This window comes from Actinia tenebrosa, unplaced genomic scaffold (genome assembly GCF_029948245.1).
Source record: "Actinia tenebrosa isolate PJP-AT-01 unplaced genomic scaffold, QUT_ActTen_1.0 PGA_scaffold7__59_contigs__length_16204524, whole genome shotgun sequence".
In the NCBI taxonomy this organism is placed as follows: domain Eukaryota; kingdom Metazoa; phylum Cnidaria; class Anthozoa; order Actiniaria; family Actiniidae; genus Actinia; species Actinia tenebrosa.
Genome location: NW_028292584.1, coordinates 621,147 through 640,418, shown reverse-complemented (window position 1 = coordinate 640,418; position 19,272 = coordinate 621,147). Strand labels below are relative to the sequence as shown.

Here is a 19,272-nt window from a genome sequence, read left to right as displayed (position 1 = left end):
TGAAGGGAAAAGGTGAAAAACACAGTCCCACAGTCCTTTGCGATCGGAATGCGAACCCCGCCTAGAATATACTGCTGTATGGTGCTTCATCGCCAACTATTCCGGCCATGCGCCGCTCGCCAAGTCAGCGGATATCATGTATAAAATAAAAACCACAGGAAGCCCAAGCTTTCTCAGGCCCGGACTTAGAAAACAAAACCTTTTGCTACGGTATTCCTGTGCTTTAATAGGTATCCTATTACAAACGATGGCAAACGAGAGCTGAGGATTCAAGCTTTATTTTGGTACCAAACATGCCGTATTTTGCGAATAATTTTCAAGGTTTTTGCTTCACAAAGTGCCTATTCTTGAAGAAGGATCTCACAAATATTCGTCTCAAATCGGAGCTTTTTGAAAGTAAAAAACGAAAAGTATAAATTCGTTCAATCGACCACAGATTCGACATCAGTAATTTAGAATGTGTGTATTTTAAGGATCGACACCGGCAAATGAGGTAACTAGTTCTGATTTTGAGAAATCATGTTTATAATATTCGACCTTTTGTGTTTTTCTTGCAATTTAACAAAGCACATATAGCAAGGAGGCTGTTAAAATCTAACTATCGAGACGAAAAGATTTTTCCAAACACATTTTTTTTTTAAAATCTGACTTAACTCGCTTAACACTTTCAAGGGACACCGCTGCATTTGTACGCGGGCGCATGACCGGAATAGTTGGCGATGGCGGGAACTCCGCTAATACGATTAAAAATTGTATCACTGCTAGAAATAATTCGAGTGAGGTCGGGCAAAACTGTACCCGTTTATCTTGATGCCTCTTTTATCAATCCAAATTGGCCTCAGTACAACATATCTGCACTAACATCTAGGTAAGCTTGTCGGAATAATCAACCCTACGTACACTGGTCACGTGATGATCAATGCTTATGCTTGACAATAACAATTAATCTGATCCCATTTGAACTTAGTTCTTCAAACAGTTCCGCCAAATCCAGTCATGTCTGACAAAACAAGCTGCTCATCCCGCGGGACAAGCAGAGTGTCTGTGGTCTTGTGGTTTGTAGTTGGTGTGTTGTGTTTGGGTGAGTTTGTACGTGTTGAGTTGATTCTAAGTGAATACAGGACAAGACTAGACAAGATAGAAGAGAAGACAGATGGGAAAGATGTAGAGCCGTGTGATGTGAAAACCAAGAAAATCAAAGGTGAGCAGTAAACAGAGTAGAGATACGCGTACAGACTCGTTGAATGTCACTGAGTTTTTTAATGATTTGAATGAGGGATTACAATGTGAAACTCGTGTAAATCTGCTGAATCTATCTTTCTGGGAACTGAACAACAAAATGAAATAGCAAAAAAGAACAATTAAAACATCAAAATATAAAAAGCAATCATAGCATATATCAAAGTTTTGGATCGACTTACAGGAAATTAAAAGACCTTTCATCGAAATGCGTGGTACGGTTATCTACAAACCCAGACATATCCCACTGATGTAACATAATCATTTGATTTCGTTACAGCAAGTCGTTCCATCGACTCACCAAAGATCATCCATGATTCAAGACAAAGAACCCGTCGCCTCACCGTGTCTTCACCTTCAAACGACACCAACTTTCAAACTGTTCGTAAAGAACTTTTACAAACAATGGGAGTGGAGGTGAATAAAGCCTTTTCTAAAGCGTGTGGAGCAAAGAAGAATAGATGTCCACCAGGACCTCCCGGTCCACCTGGACGACCAGGTCGCAAAGGATCGACCGGAAGACGAGGACCACCAGGAAGAAGAGGCAAACGAGGACCCCAAGGACCCATGGGAGTGCCAGGCAGAAGTGGCAAGCAAGGCATGATGGGACCTACTGGGTTGAAGGGAGAGAAGGGAGATAGAGGTGATCGTGGACCACGTGGTGTAGCTGGACGGGATGGTAGACCTGGTCAATCGATATCTGCACCAGAGGTTCAAGTATCCCCTCCCTTGTTAATTGTTAATGAAAGCGATACAGCCGTGTTGCATTGTGGGTGGAGTGGTAATCCAGTACCTGTGATTGGCTGGAGGAGAGTTGGTGGTTTACTAGACAAGACAAGAAGTGTGTTGGATGCAGGTCTGGCAGGTGTTGATAGGAGTCATAATCTGGAGATAAGGAATGTTAGTAGTAACGATTCAGGAGTGTATGAGTGTAAAGGCAGTAATATACTTGGACAAGATAGCCAGACAGCTACACTTGTCGTCAACTGTAAGTCATTACACTTCTGTTACATCATAAAGATATTGGTTGTTTCAATAGACGTATTTTATTTGTCGGTTAAATAAGTTCAATTCTTTCAGATCTTCCCCGTATTTCCTTATCTTTTGGACCTATTTACGTGGAAGAAGGAACCAATGTAACCCTGCCAAAGTGTCATGTGACAGGACACCCCACACCAACGATCACGTGGGTAAAAGTCCTTGGTATGTTTCCTGCTCGTCGTACCGTCATAAATGGCAGCCGTTTAACTTTATACTCTGTGGAAAAACAGGACACAGGAATATATGTCTGCCAAGCTTCTAATTTCCTTGGGTTGTCTATTAGGAAAACTCAAATAAATGTTGTGACATTGCCCAAATTCACCACCACCCCTCCCTACTCAGTTATGTTGTTAGTTGGTGAAAGTCTGAGACTGGACTGTGTAGCTACAGCAGATCCTCCTGCTAGGATTTCTTGGAATAAAGACAACCAACAATTGTCATCTGATGATAGAATACGGGTCCATGAGAATGGAAGTCTGACCATAACAAGATTGAAGACCGCTGACTCTGGGACTTACGTCTGTCAGGCTATCAGTGCTGGGGTTTTCACCGCGAGAACCGATACTAAAGTTGTCGTATCAATATTAAAAGGTACATTTAAAAGAAAAATGATAACAACGGGAATATAACTGGATCAAATCACAAACACCTTTTATGCTCTGGATGGGGTTTACTGACACCTGACAAAATGCCATAAATTTTAACTGACAACTGACGAAGATATATTTCACAACTGACAAATATACGAAATTGTAACTGACAATTGCAACTGAGAACAGGAGTTTCCCATCGAGACCCTTTTTATGTATAGAAAGAATTTGATTGCTAGTCATTCCCTAGCAAAAGATACGAATAAAGAGTATAAATTAAAATCTAGAGAAAAAATCTTTATATTGACTTCATACAACCCCTTGAAATCATCCTGGATCTGCTATATTGACAAACAACCCGGGGTTCTTAGGGTGCATATGAAATCACAGCCGCCATGTTGGAAGACTTTAACACAAGACATCGTATAGACATGACTGTTGCCGTGTCTCATTCATTTGCTTTATAATTCTTATTCTAAAGGGAAAGGCATTCAATCTATTGATGAAAAGCATAACATAGCCGTTTATGTTTACCTTAATTTTGTATATGTGCAAAATAACTCTGTTATTGTTAATTTCCACTCATTTATTATAATGAATGTTGTTAACGTTATTTACAGATCTAAAGTTTACTAGAAGAACAACTAGTGATTACGTCATTATCAAAGGCATCCCCAGCATGTCGTCCGTGACGTTCTGCTTCTGGTTGAAGACCACTGTTGGTGATACTGTCATAAGTTACGCTGTACCTGGAAGTACTAATGAATTGATATTTTTGACGACCAGTAATTTTGGTTTATACATAGGAGGATCCTCGTGGTACGTTTCCACCTAACATCTCTGTTCAATTTCAGAACTTTTAGGTCACGTTAACTGTAAAGCCCCTGAGTAACGGAAACCATTTTACCATTGTCAACATGGTCGGCATCAGTGTGTCAAAGGCTTCATAGCGCTTTGCAGGTTAATCTCAATGTATCAGGGATGTTGTTATAAACTAAAACAATTATTTTCGTCAATCTAGAAGGAGTTTAAAATCCGCTTAGCTGCGCCACTGCAGTACTTGCGCTGGTAATTAGCGAATATATATATATTTTTGACGAGTTACAGTTTTAACTCTTGTAATCCAACTATTATTACCAGGGGTACCGGTGTAGCTGCAAACGATGACAGATGGCATCACATGTGCACGACGTGGAGCAATAATGCTGGACAGGTGTTAGTTTATAAAGATGGCATCGTTGCTGCAAGAAAAACAAACTTCATGACAGGTCAGGTGATCAGAGGAGGCGGTACACTCATCATAGGACAAGAACAGGACAGTGTGGGAGGATCCTTTTCAGCCTCACAGTGTTACATCGGTGACCTTACCGGGCTGAATATATGGAACAGAGTACTGGGACCTAACGAGATATCTACCATGTCACGTGACTGTGGTGCTGGTGAAGGCAATGTGTTGAGCTGGAGTGACGTCATCTCTAGTAATCGCCAAGGTCAAGTACAGCTCGTCAAACCATCCACATGTAGTATGTAAACAGCATTAATGACTGAGGACTTATTGAAGAGAATTAAAGGTGTATATGATGTATGAGGGGTAGGCAGCCGGGGTCTGTAGGAAGTCTTCAGGGTACTTAACGATCTCGTGTAGGTGGTACAAGGGATTGTGGGATTGAATATGTTGACGAGATAAAAAAGCTTCGCCATCTCGCATCCACAGTCAATCTCACAATCCTATGCATCACGAGGTTAATATCAGGACTAATCATGCAGGTAATTTTCGTAATCTTTCTTTCTTTTCTTAATTCTCTCCTAGCATCGCTTAGAAATGGAGTTTGATATATTGGGCAAGAAGCTAACTACCAACCAGTATATGCCATATAGTAGTGCTAAACACCTATCAGCCAGTATATGCCATAGAGTAGTGCTAAACACCTATCAGCCAGTATATGCCATATAGTAGTGCTAAACACCTACCAGCCAGTATATGCCATATAGTAGTGCTAAACACCTACCAGCCAGTATATGCCATATAGTAGTGCTAAACACCTATCAGCCAGTATATGCCATATAGTAGTGTTAAACACCTACCAGCCAGTATATAGCCATATAGTAGTGCTAAACACCTATCAGCCAGTATATGCCATATAGTAGTGCTAAACACCTACCAGCCAGTATATGCCATAATATTACAGCCATTTTCATAATCAATGCGACCATGAAAAATGCTAGTCATCTGGGTTCCAGGCTATCACAAATTAAATTTTCAGCGGATCGTGAGTTGATGTATATTCACAACTATCACTCCCATTATTCAACCCACATGTTGATTTTCAAAGAGGGAGGAAAACAGACGAACACGAAAAAAAACCTCGGGAGAAAACAACCTGTAAAATTGATATTCCGCTTTAGATTATAAGTTTTGCTTTGTTTACATGTCTATATGTAAATATAATACATTTCCCAAAATCCTTTTCGGTCTTAGATGTAAGATCCGTGTATCTATTCACGGTCAACGGTATACCACTGTATGCATATCATTATAGCGGAGCACCATACTTAAGAAAAAATGGTAAACCATCGAGTTGATTTTTCATGGCTTGGCTAACGTGACTTCCGTCCGTCCGTACGAACGCACGTACGTCCGTGTACACAACACAGGGATCCCGCTTGATGTCAAAGCAAAACTACTCACAAATACGGCTCTCAAATGCACAGAAAAAATCGCTTTAGGACAAGTTATAGACCAAACCAATAAAAAAAACTTTCGTGTAGTCAAATGTGGATCAAGAAGTGTTCTTCAAAAATTCAGGTGCGTGTTTTTTAGCAAACAATCGTATATATATATATATATATATATATATATATATTTTTTTTTTTTTTTTTTTTTTTTTTTTTTTGACAAGCATTTTTCTCGACGAATCCGCGACAATTCAAAGACTTTCTCTCAAAACTTTTAATATTTCTATAGATAAGCTTAATTCATTTTAATTCATTTTAACACGAAGAGCATATTACGGCAACAAATATTCTTTATTTAGCTTTGTAAATCTTTAACAATTCGGTTGTTGTTTTTAACCAACTATCGTATATTTTTCGTTCAAGAAAAATGTAGCTTTGTTCGTCTCCTATCGCGGGGTCCCATCGGCAAAACAAAGAAGACTTACATTCAATAATTTTATATCTTTCTACAGATAATTTATTTAATTATTGAATGAAATATAAATTTACACCAAATATTCCACTGTTTATCAAGCTGTTCGAGCAAGTATGATCATAAAAATTAGCTTAAATTTGTGTTGTTGAGAGATGTTATTGTATAAAGTCCTAGACTTTCACTTTAAAAAGCTAAAAAATATTCAAAAACATTTACAAACGCCAATTTACTGACAAGAAATTCATCATGTTGTATCTTGCATTGCCTTTTGCATTATTTTCTATTTTGTCTCAGTTGTTCTTGTCAAGTTTAACTGAATGTAAACTTCGTCTCGTTCTGTATTTTCTGCTCACCTTAACCAGTTTTCAAGTCTGTTTTTAAGTCTTGGTTTGTCCTAAATCTCCAGATTTTCGATTTCAATGAAAGACATCCGAGGTAAATTTCACTAAACTTGATATTGTATTTGATTATCTGTAGCTATCTTTCGTTATTTTTTTAAGTAAAAGAGATTCAAAGCCTAAAACTGTTGGCCTTGGAAACTTTGTCGAAGAATATTCCAAGAACAAAACTAGCCCCTGGGAGTGGTGGTGAGTTGTGTACAAAATTCCTAAGTGGGAGAGTATACTCGCGCAAAAAAACAAAAAACAATGTAGTGCATTTCGATTCGATTTCACTGCATGGTTTTTATTATGGGAGTAAAATTATCTTCATCTCGAATAAAAAATAATTGAAGATTTTTTCCCCAATCTTATTTTTGCCTTTTCAGTTTCATTCAAATTGTTCTCCCTGTGACTTCCGTATCGGGAGCTCCGCTTTTAGGCAGTGCTTAAATATATATATTAAGTTTTCATTCTGGGCATCATTCAAATTGTGTTGGAGAATTTACCACGAGGTGTGTAGAGAATTAGCGTTTAATTTCCTTATGTTTGTAGCGAATGTATTGTAAAGTGATTGTAAATGTTTCAGAACCGTAGATGAGCTGTTATTGAAGTGTATATGAATCGCAGATGAATGCAGAGAAGTATTATTGTAAACGATCCGGAGTACTACAAGTAAACAACTAAGTTCGAGTTCATAACGAGTGTCCGTGTTTCTCGCATAAATCAGTACGATGCCACATTAGCTTCAATGATATGACCTTCTCGAACCCGACTACGTTTTTCAATTAGGTCGGGTTCAGAGACATAAAACATTAAAGATGAGACCGAAATAACACATGGGAAATGACATAATTATATTATAACTTATTCATTTGCGCCATCCATGCAGTCGGTTTAGAATGCCAAACGTGTATTCAGAAGACCTGCGTTTGAGAGTGGATGATGCCACGGGTCGCCGGTCACAGCATGCATCTAATTAACGTACTTTCCATGTGCCATTTCGGTCTCAGCTTCTATTTTCTGTGTTTCTGAATCCGACAACGATTCTTCAATTGAGTGCATATGAAAACTGGTAATTTATATGGTATAAGCCCCTATTGACGACTTTTAAAACTCCAGTGTATGCGTGCTAAGCCTGGAATGCAAGAGTGGCTTGTTTTGTTATTCTAATTTTTGCTTTTGTTTACCGACCTCAGAAGTGAGGCTAAGCGCACATACGCTGGAGTTTTAAGAGTCGTCAATAGAGCTTCATCATTGATGAAGGGACACACGTTTCAAAACGCCTTTTCTAGACATATTTTAGGCACTTATACCTTATGAATTATGCTTTTCAAGAGAAGAAGAAATTCATTATAAAATAATCAAAATAGAGCATGTGTAATCAAAACGATAATTGGAACGGTCGTTCATTCTTAGGAAGATGAAGAAAGTTAACCTCCACCGAAGGCTATAGCTAATCCATAATTATTCTCCAGAACGCAATTGGGATTCCTGTGTTGAAATATTTCAGGGGCAGAGAGTTTCTTTCCTGTCCACAGGAAGCCCAGGGATCGCGGAAGAGATGATAGCGGTGGAGGCTAACCTCCATTGTCAGATTTCAGATTATGCCTACTTCAATTATCTGGGATTTTTTTCGTCTTGTCTTCTGATATGGTAGTGACATCATCTGTAATAAGAATATCTAGCTCGTTTCACTGTATTCTATTATTTTTTCACAGCTTGCTGTGTTTTATTTGAAACAGTTGACTGTGACATCATCCCCAATAAGAAAGAAAGGAGCCCAGTGTCTTGGTTCGTTGTATTTTCCTGCTCTCATTTCTTTCATGGCTTGCTGCAAGCTTCTACTCGCGCTTTCTCCGCATTTTAGATGGAAGTAAAACTTTTGCATAAAGGTCATAGTAGCTTCGTCATCAATGGCCCACAGTGACGCTACAACAGCCCGAGCTCCTGCAGCAAGAAACGCTCGACTCATTCCAACTACGCCTTCTGACTTGATCTCACCACGACCACTGTGACAGCAGCTCAGAACAACCAGTTGTGGACGGACACCACTTTGCTGTACGTCACCCACTGTCAATAGAAAATCTTCTTCTTTTGGTATAGAACCCGATTCGTCGGAATTCGAACTAAAAGTGGGGGTCAGAGCGATGTCTCCTTCTGTTGTTCCATGGGCAGCGAAATGAATAACAGCCACGCCTTCTTGAAGTCTTTTCATTATGACGTCTTTTGCAGCTTCAGCTCCAATGAATGGTTCCACTCCTAGTAAGCTTCCAATCATTTTTGCCTCTTCTTCAGCAAAGGTCAGATTCTGGAACTGTGTTTTTTTGCCTCTGAGAATTACTTGTCCAACATCAGGATTCCCGATGATTAAGGCACCTGTCGTCTTGTGGTATTGAGAAGAACATTCTTGCAAAACCTTCAATGTCAGAAGTGATGGAACAAGCCGAATGCGCTTGGTCTCCGAGAGATACGCTCCTGTGGCTGGATCTTTCAAGGCTGCAAAAGGGATCAAGTTAAGAGGTCCTTCAGGCGCAAATACCACCTCATCATCAAGAAGATATTGATTCACGGGAGAGACTAACCCATCGAATAACATCTCAAGTGGATTTTCAATGCCTTCTTCTTCTTCTTCTTCCTCGTGTTCTTCTATGCATCTCCATTGTTCCTCTTCGTTGTTATTTATTTCTTCAGCGACATTTTGTTGGACTAATAATGCAGATGATTTCTTTCCACTGTGGATGTGATTGCAATTAGCTTGCTTATTACCGATTGACGTCGTCTTAAACGATCTGTTTTCACAACTCGCTCCTTCTCTCACCTTCATTTTGTCATAGGCGGCATTGACAACTTTGGAAATATTAGTGCCTATGGATTGCAGCTGTCCTTGATTCTTCCCTGGTATCCTGAATGAGCCTTGATCTTCATGACCCTCGATCTCATTTTGTACAAAAACCAACGGCTTCTGCTGCGACAAAATCCAGGCAGCTATGCTTGCGCCACCTTGATGTGCATAAAACACAAGCGTAAAAGTGCCACGAGAAAGAAGTGTCTCCACATCTGAATACTGAAAGGAATTCGTATTCAAAGAGTTGATGAATGGCAGGTCGTATCTGGAAGATAGAAGCTCGTTCAGAGCTCGAGCTCTTCCACGTTCAGACACAAGAAGAGCTTCCGCATTTTCACCCATTTCAGTTAAAACGTTTGCCAAGATCTTGTAAGACAAATGGAAAGTGTCAACAAAGGATATCTTCCATTTGTCTTCTTCTACTGAGTGATTATAAAGCCCTTCCCAACACTGGACGCTGTCTTCTAGGAAATCTCTGGCTTTTGTCATGCATTCGTTATATTTCTTGAGGTCCTTGATTATTTTGTAGGAATAACCCTGTGCTACATAACAATTGCCAATGAACATATTGGCAATTCCTTCAACACGCTTGTCTCCTGTATCTACAGAAATTTGTAACTGCTTTTCACGATTCTTGATAGCCTCCTCATAATTGCCTAATGCAAAGCAGACGTCACCCATTCCTCCGTACGCTGAACCTTCATTGGGTTTATTGCTCGTCTTCATAGCGATCTCTAGGAGCTTCTTAAAATAACTTAAAGCCTCTTCGTGTTTGCCAAAATGGAGGGACATGTCTCCCAAATGCCCATAGGCAATACTTTCATCGTCTTTGTTACCGATTTCCTTTGCGATGGTCAAATACTTTGAATAATACTCAGTAGCGCTCTCGTATTTTCCTAACGATTGATTTACTGACCCTAAACTCCCGTAAACACTGGCAATATGAGATTTTCTCCTTATCTCTTTGGCTATATCAAGACTTTTTTCCAAGTGCAGAATAGCAGTTTTCTGGTCTCCTAAGGACTGGTAGATGATCCCCAAACTATGGTAAGCTGTTCCCTCGCTGTCTTTATTGCCTGTTTCTTGCGCGAAGTTCAGACTTGTTTCAAAACATCGAACAGCCTTTTTATATTGACCTAAATGGAAATATGCATTTCCTAAGCCATCATTTGCCTCTCCCTCGCTTCCTATATCTCCTCTTTCCTTAGCAATGCTCAACTGCTTGTTAAGATAGTTGATGGCTTCCGTATAATTTCCTGATCTACTAAAGTCCGATCCTATATGTCCATAAACATTGGCTTCCTCTTTTCTGTCACATATCTCTATGGCAATGTCGAGGGCTTTTCTATGGCATTCTATTGCCTCTTTGTGTTGACTTATAGAACTGTTGGCAATTCCCAAGCCTAGATATGCGTTTGCTTCGCCGTATTTGTCACCAAGATCTTTTGCAATACTCAGCTGCTTTTCTCGATACTCAATTGCTTCTTTAGCCCTACCCAGACTATCCAGGCTGGTTGCTAGGCTTGCATATGCGCTCGACACGCCTTTCTTGTCACCTATCTCTTGGGATAGCTTTATACACTCTTCAGCATATTCTCTAGCCTGCTCGTATTTTCCAGTAGAGTAACTGACCCCCGCCATGTTTCCAAGCGACTTTCCTTGAATATCCTTGCACGCTATTTCCTCTGCGATATTCAAAGAATGTTCAAAATATTCGATGGCTTGTTTGTGCTTGCCTAAAGAGTGAAAGACATTTCCTAAGCTCAAATACGCAGTTGCTTCTCGTTCTTTGTTGCCCATTTCCTTTGCATTGCTTAAGTGATTTTCGTAATACTTCAATGCCTCCTTTTCTTTCCCCATCAATTGGTATGAATTTGCCAAATTAAAGTATGCAGCTTCCTCGCCGTACTTATAGCCAATATCTTTGGCAATGCTTAAAGCCTGATTATAGTTTCTTATTGCCTCTTCGTATTCGCCCATCGACTGGTAGGAATTTCCTATGTTTACATATGAGATTGTCTCACCTTCTTTGTCACCTATCTCTGTAGCTATTTTCTTTGATTTTTCGTGGTAATTAATGGCTTTCTCATATTCATTTGAAGATTGGCAAACAGCACCAAGGTTTCCATATAGAATTCCTTGTTTTTCCTTATCTTGAATATCTATGGCAATCTTAAGCGATCTTTCTAGATATTCAATCGCTTCCTTGTACTTGCTTAACGAGTAATAGGCGACGCCCAAGTTTCCATAAGCGTTGCCTTCCCCTTTCCTATCACCTATCTTCAGAGCGATGCTGAGAGACGCTTCATGACATTTGATTGCTTCCTTGGTATCCCCTAATGAATTAAAAGCGTCCCCCAAATTTCCATATGCATCTACCATGCCTTTCTCGTCACTCCTTTCTTCGGCGATCTTCAGGCACTTTTCATGGCAGTCCTTGGCCTCTCCATATTTTCCTATCGACTTCAAAGCAATTCCTAAGTTTGCGTTTGCATTAGCAATACCTTTCCTGTCGTCTATAGTCTTTGTAATGTCGAGTGAAGTTTCATGATACTTAATGGCATCCTCGTATTTACTCAATGATTGACAAATTTTTCCCACGTTCCCATAAAGAACCACAGCACTCTTCGCATCGCCAATCTTAGTGGCGATGGCTAAGCCTTTTTGATAGCAATTGATGGCTTCATTCCATTGATATGAATTTTCATATTCTATACCAAGACGATTGTATTGTGCAATTTGATGGCAGATACCATCATAGAACTCAGCCATTTTAAAATATTCTTCGATCAGTTCTTCCTTTCTCAAGTTTAGGAAGCCAATGGAACTACAGGACAAGCAAAAGCCAAGAAAAATCTTTATTTTCTCTAGCCTATTTTCAGCAATCCTATGATCATCCATACTCCTCTAAATAATAAACAAATAGATTAATAAACAATTAAATAAATAAACAAACAATATATATATATATACTTTATTTGTTTGTTTGTTTGTTTGTCCAATTTATATATATATATATATATATATATATATATATATATATATATATATATAATATATATATAGATAGATAGATAGATAGATAGATAGATACTGCTATTTGCATAACCTTTGACCCTTTTGTGCATATATACAAGTATATCAAAAGTATATCAAAAATTATGGGATATCATTCCTGATATTGTTTTCAAGATGTCTATCACTAGATGTCTATCACATCGATTGATCAATCAATGATTGCAGAATCGTTGTAGTATACAATACATATATACATTTATACAAATATCTAATGAGATGCAAAATACAAAATAACCATTTTCAACGCTTAAAACCAACTGATTTATAATCTGTACGATCTAATAGACAAGAAAAAATATTTTGGCAGTCATTGAATGAAACAAACAATAAATAAAGCGATTTTTCTGTTTTGAATATTCATATATATATACACACTTGATTGCAAAAAGGTTGTAGTATACATTTATAAATATATCTAATGAGATGCAAAATATCAAATGAGATGCAGAACGTAAAAAAGTAACTTATTTGGTCTTATTTATCTTCTATTGTATCAGAGGCATTAGTATTGCACAAAGTCAAGTTAAAAATTTTTTTTCCACAAAATGTATGTAGTGGCTAAGCAATCGTATTTAAGCATGTTTTACGTTCTGCATCTCATTTGATATCTCGCATCTCATTAGATATTTGTATAAATGTATAGGTTGCTACCAATAGACGTCACCGGTAATAGCTCTTTTTTTGATGGCTTGTAGAATCCTGGAGATTGTTTTGATCTCTAAGTTTCTGGTTTGATGTCATGAAAATAGTCAAATACAATAGTTTGAGGACTTATTTGGAAATGTTTTGACTTAACATCTGCTAGTTGCCCCCCAGTCAACCGCTTGTTTGCCCCCCAGTCAACTCCAAAAAGTCACGTGATTGATAGTAAGCAATACTACAACCTTTCTGCAATCAAGTATATATATATATATTAATTTTAAACAATTATTATATTTTTATCATTTGTCCTTTAATATTTTCTCTTGAGCTAACATGCATCCAAACTGATTTATAATTCATCAGTGGTTGTTTATTAATATTCAATCCACTTCACTACCTGATTACTGTGAACTAGAATATATAAAATATATTGAGCATGCCGAAAAATAAACAAGATCTATGAAACCAACTTTGACTTCTTTGAAAACCGGCCATAACGTTTCATATTAATGATCAACTAAAATAATTTTTGATTATCCAGAAAAAAAATAGTACGAAAAGGTACATGTAAGCGGTTATTTATGCAACGCTTAGCTTAAAATAGCTTCCTTTTCCAGCGTGTTTCAGCGACGGACGAGGGATTTTTCTGAATATTTTAATATTTTTAAAAGATAATTTAAAAACATAAACAGAATACTTAATTCAAGCGATTTGTCTCGATATGTTGCCTTGAAATAATACTGCAAGGGAAAAATAAGGATGTCCTCTATATATACATTGGACTATAAAGACAAAGAATATACAGTGATAAACACTTTATTGGCGTCTTAAAGAAGAAACAGAACACGATCGAATATTTAGTCTAGATTTTTCTCTCCTTTGCATCAAAGTTAATTGAATCAAAGTTATCAACTATGTTTGCATATAGACTCAGGGCTGTGTAAATTACATTAAAAAATGCATAATAAAATTTTAGTTGTCGAAATCGGATCGACTGACTGAAATTTTGATACAAGTCTCTTTTTACCAAGAAATGCTTTTCAATACATACGTAGCTAGCGCAATATAAATTAGGATCGGAGTCAACATTTAAAAGACGTCGACTTTTTAAAAATAGCTTACCTTCTGTCCTTGAAGAAAAGAACTGCTTTTATAGGACGCAATTAGATATTTTGAAGCTTAACAATCGAGCTCTAATTTTGTATCGACTGTTTGCTATTTATTTTAGCTTTTTCTTAAAGCTTTGCAGCTCCATCATCGAAAAACCAAGGTCATTTGTGTCGCCTTAGTATCTCGCTGCCAGACAGGCGGAAGTTTTTCTCATCAAAAATTCCGAGACCAAACCTCAAACAAACGCGTTTACCCGACCGGATCACGACAGAGTTCCGACTGTCAGACGAAGATGAGCCAAAACATAAAGATAAAGAGGAACTCCGTACACTATTTTTTGATAATAATTAAAGCATCAGAATATATAGGGGGAAAATTAAAAAAATAATTTATAGTCAAACTAAAACCGTGAACACCTAAAATATGCCTGGAATGTTAAAGTAGTGTGCTGACCAATCACATGCGAAAATGAATTCATTTGCATGTGATTGGTCAAAACATGGGGTTTAACATTCCAGACATATTTTAGAGCGCCGCCATCTTCAAAAAAAGGAAAAAGAGAAAGCCCTGGGAACGAGGTTGATTTTGTTTCATAAAGGTTTGGTGGCCTAGAAATCTATGATTCAAAGATGAAAAGTGACAAATCAAGACTAACATTTTTTTCTCAAATCAGCTGGAGGAAATAGATGCTATCTGGATTCTATTAATCCCTCATAAATATTCACGATCCCGCACGATGACGTAATGAAGCTTGTAATCACTCTCGCAAGGGTGGGGGGTCGAGGTGCTAGCCTTCTCCGCATGCATCGATCTCCTTTCGGCTCCTCGGGCTTCCTGTGGAGAGGAGAGAAAAAACCAAGGGAAGCCGGGAGGGGGAAAGGAAGGAATGACATAACAACAACATAAAACTGAACTCAGTTGAACTTCTTCAACCCGTTCCGTCACATCCAGTCATGTCTGACAAAACAAGCTGCTCATCACGCGGGACAAGCAGAGTGTCTGTGGTATTGTGGTTTGTAGTTGGTGTGTTGTGTTTGGGTGAGTTTGTACGTGTTGAGTTGATTCTAAGTGAATACAGGACAAGACTAGACAAGGTAGAACAGAAGACAGATGGGAAAGATGTAGAGCCGTGTAATGTGAAAACCAAGCAAATCAAAGGTGAGCAGTAAACAGAGTAGAACGCGTACAGACTCGTTGAATGTCACTGAGTTTTTTGATGATTTGAATCAGGGATTACAATGTGAAACTGGTGTACATACTGAATCTATCTTTCTGGGAACTGAACAACAAAAGGAAATAGCAAAAGTGAAGCATTACATCGCAAAAATACAAAAACATTGACATACATTGAAGATTTTTGACTGAATTTCCGGAAGTTAAATGACCTTTGAACTGAAATGCGTGGGAAGTTGATCTACAAATCAAGTCAATCCACTGATGTCATATTATCCTTTCATTTCGTTACAGCAAGTCGTTCCATCGACTCACCAAAGATCATACATGATTCAAGACAAAGAGCACGTCGTCTCACCGTGTCTTCACCTTCAAACGACACCAACTTCCAAACTGTTCGTAAAGAACTAAAGCCTTTTCTAAAGCGTGTGGAGCAAAGAAGAATAGATGTCCACCAGGACCTCCCGGTCCACCTGGACGACCAGGTCGCAAAGGATCGACCGGAAAACGAGGACAACCAGGAAGAAGAGGCAAACGAGGACCCCAAGGACCCATGGGAAGGCCAGGCAGAAGTGGCAAGCAAGGCATGATGGGACCTACTGGGTTGAAGGGAGACAAGGGAGAGAGAGGTGATCCTGGACCACGTGGTGTAGCTGGACGGGATGGTAGACCTGGTCAATCGATATCTTCACCAGAGGTTCAAGTATCCCCTCCCTTGTTAATTGTTAATGAAAGCGATACAGCCGTGTTGCATTGTGGGTGGAGTGGTAATCCAACACCTGTGATTGGCTGGAGGAGAGTTGGTGGTTTACTAGACAAGACAAGAAGTGTGTTGGATGCAGGTCTGGCAGGTGTTGCTAGAAGTCATAATCTGGAGATAAGGAATGTTAGTAGTAACGATTCAGGAGTGTACGAGTGTAAAGGCAGTAATATACTTGGACAAGCAAACCAGACAGCCACTCTTCTCGTCAACTATAAGTCATTACACTTCTGTTACATTATAGCCATTTTAATCATTTAATCAGACGTATTTTTCTGTCGGTATATTAAAATAATAATTTTTTTTCTAGATCTTCCTCGTATTTCCCTATCTTTTGGACCTATTTACGTGGAAGAAGGAAGCAATGTAACTCTTCCAAAGTGTCACGCGACTGGACACCCCACACCAACGATCACGTGGGTAAAAGTCCTTGGTATGTTGCCTGCTGCCCGTACCGTCATAAATGGCAGCCGTTTGATTTTATATTCTGTGGAAAAACAAGACACTGGGATATATGTTTGCCAAGCTTCTAATTTCCTTGGATTGTCTATTGGGAAGATGCAACTCATTGTGGTGACATTGCCTAAATTCACCGCCACCCCTCCCCCCACTGTATTTGTTGCTGATGGTGAAAGTCTGAGACTGGACTGTGTAGTTACAGCAGATCCACCTGCTAGGATTTCTTGGAGTAAAGACAACCAACAATTGTCATCTGATGATAGAACACGGGTCCATGTGAATGGAAGTCTGACTATAACAAGATTGAAGACCGCTGACTCAGGGACTTACGTCTGTCAAGCTGTCAGTGCTGGGGTCTTCACTGCAACAACTCACACTAAAGTTGTTGCAGCCCCAAAAGGTACAGTTAAATGAAATGAAAGCAACGAATAAAGACTTCGGTATCACAGCTAAAAGTATTATGCTACACATACATACATTTTAAATAAACTATGGGGGATCCAGACGGTGGGTTGTAATATATAACAATAAATATGAGGTGGTTGAATTTAGAATAGCCAGGTCTGTTCTTGTTTAATTTTTACCCATTTGTTAAATTAACGTTATTTACAGATCTTAAGTTTACTAGAAGAACAACTAGTGATTACGTCATTATCAAAGGCATCCCTAGCATGTCGTCCGTGACGTTCTGTTTCTGGTTGAAGACCACTGTTGGTGATACTGTCATAAGTTACGCTGTACCTGGAAATGACAATGAATTGTTATTTTTGACGCCCAGGACTTTTGACTTATTCATCGGAGGATCCTCGTGGTAGGTTTCCCCGTGACATACTGTACTTTTAGGGTGGACCTTGTCTTGTATAAAACCATTCACTATCGTCAGCACTTGTTGATCGTGTCAAAGGTTGTATAGTGCCCTTTGTAAGGTTGTCTCACCTAGTGAACTTGTATCAGGAAGACTACGCTTGTCCCATAATGTGTACTACTTTTTTGAAAGAATGCTTCTAATGCTATAACGAGTGACATATTGTTCATCTTGCTATCTAATAGCTGAATTCATTCAACTATCATTACTAGGCGTACCGACGTAGCTGCAAACGATGACAGATGGCATCACATGTGCACAACGTGGAGCAATAATGCTGGGCAGGTGTTAGTTTATAAAGATGGCACCGTTGCTGCAAGAAGAACAAACTTCATGACAGGTCAGGTGATCAGAGGAGGCGGTACACTCATCATAGGACAAGAACAGGACAGTGTGGGTGGATCATTTGATACCGGACAGTGCTACATCGGTGACCTTACCGGGTTGAATATATGGAACAGAGTACTGGAACCTAACGAGATATCTACCATGTCACGTGACTGTGGTGCTGGTGAAGGCAATGTGTTGAGCTGGGGTGACGTCATCTCTAGTAAAATCCAAGGTCAAGTACAGCTTGTTAAATCATCCACATGTATTAAACAGCATTAATGACCGAGGACTCATTGAAGAGAATTAGTATTAAAGTGTTTAGGGTATGCAGCCGGGGTCCAGATCCTGGTATGGAAGTCCGTGGTTTTAGGGAAAGTTCATTTAATATGCCGAGGGGGAAAGGCAGGGGGGATGAAGACTTCTCCTTAAAAACCTTAAGGACTCCCCTTAAGCCGCTAAACTTAATTTTCGAAGCCCCCCAAGTAACCCATGAAATTTTTCAAATTCAAATTGAGAACCCCCCTTTCACGACTCAAAAAATTTCGTTACCCACTACATACCTTCATCCCCATCCTCCCTGCATATTTTAAAAATAAACTTTCACTTAGGGCCTTTAAATTTAGACGAGGTTCCTGGCCTGCGGAAATCAGATGTGTCACGCTGTCGGTTTTAATGATTTTGATTGGCGGAAGCCATGTCTTCGTATTTATGAAATTAGTAATTATTATCACAATCAGTCGTAATTGGTTTATTTTCTTCTTACTATTCATTGTAAAGAGTAGGTAATGGTAGTAATTTCTGACTACACTATTTTGCATCAGTTCGATATACCGTCTATACTTTTTGCTATAGAGCGTTTTCACTCACGTGAGAAGGCAGCCATAAACAATAGAAACTTTCTGCACAGTATTTTTATAAAAATAGAGTTCAATTCCCGGCACAGGTAGCCCAAGCTTGGTTTCTGTGGTGTCATGTTATAAGAAAAAGTATGGGGATTCATCAAAAAATTTCAATAAAATCATGGAAACGTGAAATAAAGCCTCGAAATTTTACCCGGTCATTGAGAAATAGCACTTCTTTCGCTCTGCGTGGTTATTTTTTGAATTTAGCCCGTTTAAAACGGGCTAGAAAGAAGTGCTATTTCTCAATGATCGGGTAAAATTTCGAGGCTTTATTTCACGTTTCAATGATTTTATTGAAATGTTTGATGAATCCCCATACATTTTCTTATAACATGACACCACAGAAACCAAGCTTGGGCTACCTGTGTTCCCGGATAGAAAATGTATCGTTTTGGTACCCCTAAATGGCCGCTGTGACGTCATGTGAAAACGCTCTATATACTTTGTGGTTTAGTGACCAAGACATCAATTTTATAATCTATAGAAAAATGGCCACAAGAGGGATAGGAACACCTTCCTCATCCGCTAACAGACTTACTTTCCAATAAGGGGCGAGGATTTATGGGTGGATTTTGAAGAAGTTATTGGAGGGGCATTCCTTGCAAGTGTGCCATAAACATGAGTGCATTCTTTACCTAACTGTTAACTGTCATTAGTAAAAATATCCAGGTGATTATTGAAAATCTCGCGCGCTGATTGGTCGAGAA

General features: G+C 38.9%; 2 protein-coding genes and 1 pseudogene across 3 annotated transcripts; 2 read left to right on the top strand and 1 right to left on the bottom strand.

Moving 5' to 3' along the window:
• The first annotated feature begins 973 nt into the window (after positions 1–973).
• On the top strand, positions 974–5,644 carry LOC116289377 (uncharacterized). Its single transcript, XM_089040483.1, has 5 exons — positions 974–1,201; positions 1,520–2,227; positions 2,320–2,871; positions 3,491–3,689; positions 4,011–5,644. Exons 1-5 carry the CDS (start codon positions 997–999, stop codon positions 4,399–4,401), a joined length of 2,055 nt encoding a protein of 684 aa, XP_088896609.1. The 5' UTR covers positions 974–996; the 3' UTR covers positions 4,402–5,644.
• Positions 5,645–5,878: 234 nt separating this feature from the next.
• LOC116289347 (uncharacterized) lies at positions 5,879–14,263 on the bottom strand. Its single transcript, XM_031696242.2, has 2 exons — positions 14,089–14,263; positions 5,879–12,153 (listed from the first exon to the last, which is right to left on the bottom strand). The coding sequence occupies exon 2, from the start codon at positions 12,145–12,147 to the stop codon at positions 8,131–8,133; it is 4,017 nt and encodes a 1,338-aa protein (XP_031552102.1). The 5' UTR covers positions 12,148–12,153; positions 14,089–14,263; the 3' UTR covers positions 5,879–8,130.
• A 766-nt stretch (positions 14,264–15,029) lies between these two features.
• Positions 15,030–17,947, top strand: LOC116289356 (uncharacterized; annotated as a pseudogene). Its single transcript, XR_016121744.1, has 4 exons — positions 15,030–15,241; positions 15,655–16,868; positions 17,081–17,279; positions 17,546–17,947. The product of XR_016121744.1 is annotated as an uncharacterized LOC116289356 (transcript).
• Positions 17,948–19,272: the final 1,325 nt, after the last annotated feature.